We start from the raw sequence: 8,970 nt of genomic DNA, 5'->3' as shown, positions 1-8,970 counted from the left end.
CAGGAGAGGAAGGCCCTCTATGAGGTGGATTGATTCAGTGACTGGGATAATTGGGATGGGAGTATCAGAGACAGTGCGATTGGCACAGGACAGAGGGAGTTTAGGGTTGTTGTACATAGGGTTGCTATGAGTCGTGGGTGACTCGACGGCATATAACAACAACAACAACATCCTGGCTCCTAAGGAGCATTCACTTCTTCCAAGACAAATTTGTTTGTTCTTTTGACTGTTCATGTTATATTCAAGATTCTTTGCCAATAGCAGAATTCAAGCAAGCAATTTTTCAGCCTTTCTTATTCATTGTCCAGTTAATGCATGGAGGCAATTGTTTGGGTCAGATATACCTTAGTCTTTAAAGTGACATTGATGCTCTTCAATATTTTAATGACAATCTTGGCAACAGATTTGACCAATACAATATGTTATTTGACTTCTTGACTTCTGCTTCCATAGATGTTGGTTGTACATTCATGGTAAAAATAAATCATTGACTACTTCTATCTTTTCTCTATTTATCATGATGAACGTGGAAGCATAATGCACTTTCCTGGAGTCAATTTTAACTAATAGTGATTCTCTAGAATGTGCTCAATGCATGATGTATATATGTAATAATGTATATCTTATAATGTAATATCTCTTTGTTAACTAACTAATAGTGATTCTCTAGAATGTGCTCAATGCATGATGTATATATGTAATAATGTATATCTTATAATGTAATATCTCTTTGTTAACTAACTAATAGTGATTCTCTACTGAGTTTACAAAGCTATATTATATTTATGGAAGGAGATTGATCATCTTTTTTTGACGGATAGTTGGTGGATTTGAACTATTGACCTTTTGGGTAACAACCCACCACCAGAGTTTCATGTTACTGTTGTTGTGTGCCACTGAATTGGAATGGAACTCTAGCTGTCTCTCCAGCTGATTTACAGAGGCAATAAATTGATTAGAGCTATGTGGCTTCCACTTCCTAAATACCATGCCTTCAGAAACTCTATGAACTTTGACAAATGTCGATAGTTGTAGAAGGGCTTCAGGCCTTTTGTTCATAGGTTCATTATGAGTCATGCTCAACTCAAAGGCAATCAACAGCAACAACAATGTTATTAGTGTTGTTATTATATGTACCATTGAGTCAGAACCAACTCATAGCTGACTCTCCAGCACATTTTCAAAGTCAGCTAATTGCATTAGAGGAGACTGTCCATCTTTCTTCTTCAGAGCAGCTGGTGGATTCAAACTGCGTACCTTTGAGTTGACAGTGCAGCTCCTTAGCACTAAGAAACCAAAGCTCCCTATTTTGGGATATGGGATATATAAATATTAATGAAATCAAGGAGAAAATTGAGTAGGATATGTAATGGTATCTAAGATTTGGGAGAGACAGAAAATGAAGAGAATGTGGGAAATGGAAATTAAACATAGGAAGGAAAGCTATCTTACCCTAAAGCAGGCCGAAGACAGTATTTTCTCACTGAATTGCATCTAAACCATTTTCACAAACCATGCTCCTTCTTTCTTTGTTAAACTAAAATGATATACAAGTTAGTTCATTCCTCTCCCCTTATTTTAAGACTTATTTTTGGTATTGCCGACCTGTGAGAATTACAATATTTCTACAGAGTGATCTATGATGGCGTCAATTCTATCATCTCTTCTGAGAAGATAGATCTGAAGGCCTAATTCTAATAAATTAATATGCAAATGAATGAATTCCTCTTCTTCCTTTCCTGCTTGCTTCTAGTTTAAGCTGGCAAGGCCACAAAGCTAGTGTAATTCTACCTCGTTATTTATTTCAAAGGGAACTTTTAAATTTATTCTTTGCTGTAATAAGGCTTTAACTAAAGGGGTTGGGAAAGAATGCTGGCTAGAGTCTCAATAGCAAGATTAATTAATTGAATATCCTAATAGATTTTAATTTTAAAAAATTTTGCTAATTTGCTGAGGTAACAAAAGGTAGATTCACTTTAAAATTCTATCTAGATTTATGGTCTATTGTGAAATAAAAAATATTTACTGGATGCTATAGGCCTGAATTAAATACATATTTTTTTCCTTTAACTTTCAAAATCAATTTTGACAGATTAGAATCAAGGAACATTTTCATAATGGACACTTCATCCAAAGAAAATATTCAGTTATGCTGCAAAAATTCTGTGCAGCCTGTTGGAAGTCCTTCCTTAAAAACAGAATATTCTTGCCCAGAAGAAAAACAACCATGCTGTGGTGAGCTTAAGGTAAAGTAACAAAAAGATGAGTTTCTTTCTATTCAAAGATCTTGGCTCTCTATCCTGTTGTCTTCATTTAAAAAAGCTAGAAGTGAGAGTTGCCACCCCCTTTAAAAAAAGTGATCATAGATGTTGTTAAGTGTCATCTAGTTGGTCTACGGGACAAAATACTGCCCATCTTCACAGTGTCTTCTGTGTTAAGTCCATTGTTGTACCCACTGTGCAAATCCAAATTCAACTCTAAGAATCTTTCTCCTTTTTCACTATTTTACTGTGATGTATTTCTTTCTTCAGGAAGGAGACCCCATAAGAGTATCTGAGATGAAGTCTCACTATCTTTACTTCTAAGGAGTATTCTGACTGCAATTTTCAGACAAATTTATTCTTTTGACAGTCCACGATAACAATAATTTTATAAATTTAAAAAAAACCCAAAACTACTGTATATAAAACCCTTAAGATTATTGCCATTAAGTCAGAATCTATTATTAGCTGATACTTCTTTGGATTCCCAAGACTGTAAATTCCATGGACCTAGGAAGACCCAGGAAACTCTGGTGGCCTAGTGCTAAAGAACTGTGCTGTCTAACAGAAGGCATATGGTTTGAATCCACCAGCTTCTTCATGGAAGAAAGATGGGCAATTTCCTCCCATATGTTTATAATGCTTCTGAAAACCTGCTGGTAGGTCAGCTATGGGTTGTTTCTGACTAGAAGATACAGAACAATAACAACAAGGAAGATCTGCAACCAGATGCAGTGACACAGCATCTGCAGCAATTGGCTTGAGTATGTCAGAGATTGTGAGGATAGTACAGGACAGGACAGGGTTCAATCTTTTGCTCATAGGGTCGCTATGAGTTGTACTCAGCTCCATGGCAACTAACAAGAAACTACATTGCAATCTTAAAAGCACATGGTTCAAATCTCCTCCCATGTGATTTACTGCCTGTGAAAACTTGCTGGTGCATCAGGTATGAGTTGTTTGTGACTGGACGACACACACAGCAACAAATTCTATAGGAGAAGACATCCAATCTTTTTTCCCCAAGGAGCCCCTAGTGGAATTGAATTGTCAGAGAGACATGGGCCTTGAGTGGGGAGTGTGACTCCCTACAGACTAGGCCATCAAATCTCTCGTACACTCAACTAGGTAAATTAATAATTCAAATGCATCAATCCTCCAGTCTTCTTTAGTCATAGTTCATTTTTCACTTACATAGGAGGGAATTAAAAAGACTATGGTTTAGATCCACCATTATCATTTTCAAAGTGGCATCCTTGCTCTACAGGACTATGAAAAAATATTTGCAGTTTTGATTTCTTGACAACTGCTTCAATAGGTGATCCAAGTAGTGTAGTGTATTGCAAAGTGGGTTGCTAATGAAAAGACTACAGTTCAAATCCACTTGACAGGAGAAAGACGTAAAGCTTCTGAAATCTGATAAAAGGTCACCATGATTAAGAATCACCTCGAGGGCAGTGGAAATTAGTTATAATGTGTTAAAACCACGCAATGTTATTCAGTGAAAAAAATCTCTATAGAACCTTTCAGATGAAAATATTAAATATATTTTCCTATATGAGAGAGCTCTGGCAGCCGAATGGCTAAGAAGTTGTGTTGCTGACTCAGCAGTAGATGTTTTGAATCAACAGCTGTTCTGTGGAATAAAGTTTCCTCTCATATGATTTTCAGGTTCTAAAAAATCCACTGGAGGATCAGGGTTTTTTTTTTGCTTTTTTAAATTTTTTTTTTATTATTAGTTGTGTTTGTGTGCCATCAAATCAGATCTGACTGGTACAGGAGGAGATTGTTCCTCCTTTTCCAGCAGAGCATCTGATGGGTTTGAACCATGCATCTCAGGGATTGCAGTGCAGCTTCTTGCCACTAGGCCACCAGAGCTCACTTGGAGGATCAGTTTTTAGTTGGTTCTAATTATATAGTATTCAACTAAAAATTGTCTAACAACAGGCTCATTTAAATGTTACTCTTAAACAGAATAGTTTTAACAGTTTTACATTGGTACAGTGTGTAGTCAGAGTCCTCTCCAAATTATTGAAGAGCAATGATGTCAGTTTGAAGACTAAGGTGCATCTGATTCAAGCCATGGTCTTTTCAGTTACTTGCTATGTATGTGAGAGCTTAACAATGATTAAGGATGACAAAAGAAGAATTGATACCTTTGAATTGTGATGTTAGAGAAGAGTGCTGAATATTCCATGAATTGCCAAAAGAACAAACAGCTATGTCTTGGAGAATGTGCAGCCAGAGTGCTCTTTGGAGGCAAAGATGATGAAGCTTCATCCCTCACACTTTGGGCATGTTTCTAGGAGAGGAATTCATTGGAGCAATATATCATGCATGGGAAGGTGGAGGGATAGCAAAGAAGAGGAAGAGAAGGTGGATTGATAAAGTGTCTGCAGCAATGGGCTTGTAGGTGCCAGAGATTATGAGGATGACACAGGATGGGACAGGGTTCAGAACTGTTCTTCTTAAGGTCAATATGAGTTTTTCCTGACTCAGTGACACCTCACAACAACATTTTAAACATAAAGGAAAGAGATATACATAACTGATATGTATTAAACATTTACTGTACAGAGTAGAACCCCACAGGGTTCCCAAATCTATGGAGAAGTCGGTCGTCAGATCTTTCTCCTGTGGAACAGCTAGGGGATTCAATCTACCAATCTTTCTTAGCAATCAAGTGCTTAAATCACTGAGCCACAGTGATGTCTTACTGATCTGTGATTGACACAATGTTAAGCACTAAGCCTGAACTCTGAGCTTCAAAGAAACATGGAATCTTTTCAGTTTATGTAGTCATAGGGGAATGATGGAGTCTGAGAAATCTGGGAAATTTTAGCTGTTCGTTTTGGGGTTTTTTTTCTTCCCAGAGGTTTATTAAAATATCCTTTGAAATCCTTTCCTCTCTGAAATGTTAGTTTACTTAAGAAGACAAATGTCACGTCTGAGGGAGTCATCTCTGTTCAGTGACACTCAGACAATCAGGAGTCTTCTTGTCTGGAATGTAGAGTTAGAAAGCAGGAACTGATGATAATATGCAAATCTATAGAACAGCATAATTACTATTTCTCAGAATATGATTACTTATTATCTTAAACTTTTGCCTTATGAAACAAGGTAGCAGCCATGCTTTCCAGGCTAGGCATAAATAACTTCATCTTTGTTTTTGTTTTCATTGCCACAGTATTGTTGTTTGCATTTTTGTTTTGTAAACCTTCAATTATCTATCAAATCGGGTTCAGAGTAAGTGTGGCTAATCGTTTTTTCCAGATGTTCCTTGGTGCATTATCTTTTGTTTACTTTGCCAAAGCACTGACAGAAGGCTATCTGAAGAGCACCATCACTCAGATAGAGAGAAGGTTTGATATCCCTTCTTCACTGGTGGGTGTTATTGATGGGAGTTTTGAAATTGGTAGGTATTGCAGATGCTTAACAGTATTTTTAAGCTCAACATATTCTAGGAATGACTAAACAAACATTATTGGATTGTATCTGTTCCTGAGAATTCTATTTAGAAAATCTTGTTTGCATAGAATTTTCTGTGATCTGTTATTGTAAAGAGCACTAGTCACTAGGGCTGTGACTGGTTGATAGTATGAATCCAACCAGCTCTCTGAGGGAGAAAGATTGGCAATCTCTTCCCTTAATGACTCGCAGTTAAATCAATTTCTGATTGTAGATGTTTGTAGAAATTCTCAATATCTTCATCTTTGTCAAGAGTAGCCAGGGCATATATTTGAATAGTAGTTGTATTAACTGTTCTTCCTTGTAGGTGTACATGTATAATTCTATCCATATGCATACAAGAAAGATCTGTTAATATAACGCTGATAACATTGCACTTCAGGGCAGGTCTTGAAATGTTGTTTCTGAGATGGACTCCAACACATTCCTCTTTGTCATTCCCAGCATGGTATAATATATAAATATCAGATTCAAAGTGGCCAGGACCACAGTCCATTTCATCTCTAATGCCAAAGGTGTCAATCTTAATACATTTAATTTTATTTTAGAAATTCCCAGTATCTTAGATTTATATTTCATATATTGCACATTCAAGTTATATTGACAATTATTTGTAGTTTTTTAAAACTACTAAAGAACAAGGATGTTAGTGTCAAGACTAAATTACATCTGACCCAAGCTAGGGTATTTTTAATTACTTTGCATACATGTGAAAGTTGGACAATGAATAAGGAGGGCTGAAGAATGGATGTCTTTGATTTGTGATGTTGGAAATGAGTATTGAACATTTACAGGCAGCCAAAAGAATAAACATACCTATCTAGGAAGGCAGGGTGCCCCTTAGAGGCAAGGATGGGGAAACCGTATCTAATATAATCTGGACATATTATCAGGAGGAACCAGTCTTTGGAAAAAAGACATGATTGGAAATGTAGAGGGCCAGCCCATAAGAAGAAACCTTCAATTAGATGGGTTGGCACAGTGACTGCAACAATGGGCTTGAACATAGTGGGAATTGTGAGGAGGGAACCCGATAGGGTTTCAATCTGTTGTTCATAGATTCACTATGAGTCTAAGTGGTACTTAACAACAATGATGACCTATAGCCCTGACAAACCTGATGGAGAACTGTTGTGAGTCAGCATCAATTTAGCTGCAGTGATTAAGTACTTGCTTTGTCAGCAATTCTAATCCAATAGTTGCTCCAAAGGAGAACGATGTGGCAGACTGTTTTCATAAGGATTTGGAAACCTTGTGGTAAAGTTCTGCTCTGTCCTGCAGGACTGCTATGACTTGGAATAGAGTTGACAGCAGTAAGTTTTGTGGATCTTTATATGTCTGTAGAATCAGATTGCCCTCTCAGGCAATGAATGGATAATAAGCCCCTGGCCCCAGGACTTCGTGTCCATTGTTGAGTGAGTCACACAATTTAGATCCCAGTCTGAATGGGTTTCTCAGGAAGAAAGATGATGAGATGCTAATATTTTAATTTAAAATCTGGGGAAAGGCTCTTTATGGAACAGTTGTATATCCTAGTATCCCTATGATTCAATTTTAAAAATTGGAAAGTGTCTAAATAGGCACTAAAAAGGCTCATTTGATGCTTTAAAAAATAAAATCATAGTTGTTTTCTGCCTAATGGCTAGAAAAAAGAGAAAAGGGATTTCATAAACAAAGACAATAAATCAGAGTAAGCAATAAAAGTAAGCAATTAACAGGTATCTTTAACTAGCAATAGACTTGAAAATATGAAGCTATTTTTGTCATTGTTGGAGAAGTGGAACTTTAAATGTATAGTATTAGGTCATCTACTTCATTAATTGCTAACTTTGAGGGGATTTCATTTTTTTATTCCTCTTGAAATAAATAAAATAGTAATTTCTTTTGTCATTACTACCTGTAGCAGTTTAGAGATATGATATACTAAAAATCTAGCTATTCCTGTTTCACTTTTATCTAATTAATTTTCTTAAAATGGAAGAGATTCCTTTCAACTGTTCAACAATTTACATTCTCAGTTTAGACTATATGTTTCAGTTTATAATCAGAGTGCCAAATTAAGAATCGAAAGACTTAAAAGAATAACAATCTCCTCCCCCAACTCTGTCTTCCATCATCCCACTAGAAGATTTCTAAATCAAATAATAATTAAACTTTAATATACATACAAAAATGGTCAACTTTGTTAACATAAAGATGCTGATTATATAGGGAAGGAGATAAAATCCTACATGTCTAACAAATTTCAGCTGATTCTAATTCTGTTCATTAGTAAACGACAATTCTGAAACCATATCCTGAGATATCAATTACTCAGTGTTTTAGCTAGTGTATTCATAATTCGTTCTGCTAACATTAGTACAGATATGTCTTAGAGAGGGTGCACCCGGAATGCTCTTTGGAGACAATAATGACGAAACTTTGCCACACATACTTTGGACATGTTCCTAGGAGGGGCTATTTTTTGGAGAAGGATATGAGGTTGCAAAGGGTGGAGGGTCAGCGAAGGAGAGGAGGGCCCTTAACTAGGTGGACTGGCGCAGTGACTGCTGCAATGGGGTCTTGTGTTTCAAGATTTGTGAGGATGGAACAGGGTAGAATAGGGTTCGGAACTTTGTTCATTGGGTCGGTCACTGAGTCGACGGCACCTAACAACAACAACATTAGTAGCAGACCAATTACAAGTATAGAATTAACAGTATCCCAAATGTTTGATCTGCTGGATAATTCCATGATTTCTGATATCAAAATTCCTTCCTTCAGTTATCCCATTCATCTATCACTCAGGTTCAGTAGTTCTAAGGAAGGTCTCACAGATCTCACAGACACATCTGAGGAGTGAGTCACGTGACATTAGGTGATGCATGCCAGTGTTGCAGAAACTGATGAGCAGTGCAACCAGATGCTACATCCCTGTCTTTCGGGATAGTGGGCATCCCAAAAATAAAGCTAGCAATGAGCTCCCATGAGCTTATTATATAAGCCTTTTCTAGAGTTGGTCTAATGCCAGGAAATTTGGAAGATAGCAATGTGGCCAATGGATTGGAAGAGATCCGTATTTGTTCCCTTTCCAAGAAAGATGATCCGATTGAATGCTGAAACTCTCGAACAATATTATTCATATCACATGCAAGCAAAATACTGCTGAAGATCATTCCAAAACAGCTAGAAAAGTACATAGATATGGAATTACCAGAAATTCAAGCAGGATTTAGAAGAGGCCATGGCACCAGGGATATTA

The 8,970-nt window shown here is 36.8% G+C and overlaps 1 protein-coding gene across 2 annotated transcripts in view; it reads left to right on the top strand.

The window, feature by feature from the left end:
• SLCO1C1 (solute carrier organic anion transporter family, member 1C1) overlaps positions 1–8,970 on the top strand; it is a 116,669-nt gene that overhangs the window by 7,807 nt on the left and 99,892 nt on the right. Inside the window, exons 2-3 of one of the 2 annotated variants that reach the window (XM_006889063.1) lie at positions 2,093–2,246; positions 5,535–5,676. In XM_006889063.1, the coding sequence (XP_006889125.1) occupies positions 2,118–2,246; positions 5,535–5,676 (271 nt within the window). In that variant the 5' untranslated portion in view covers positions 2,093–2,117. Of the gene's footprint in view, positions 1–2,092; positions 2,247–5,534; positions 5,677–8,970 lie in introns of those variants that run through there. The other variant, XM_006889064.1, reaches the window with a different exon arrangement.

The sequence above is a fragment of the Elephantulus edwardii genome, unplaced genomic scaffold (assembly GCF_000299155.1).
Source record: "Elephantulus edwardii isolate Elephantulus edwardi_28Jun2011 unplaced genomic scaffold, EleEdw1.0 scaffold00075, whole genome shotgun sequence".
Classification (NCBI taxonomy): Eukaryota; Metazoa; Chordata; class Mammalia; order Macroscelidea; family Macroscelididae; genus Elephantulus; species Elephantulus edwardii.
Note: the sequence above shows the minus strand (reverse complement) of the source record. Positions and strands in the feature narration are given on the sequence as shown.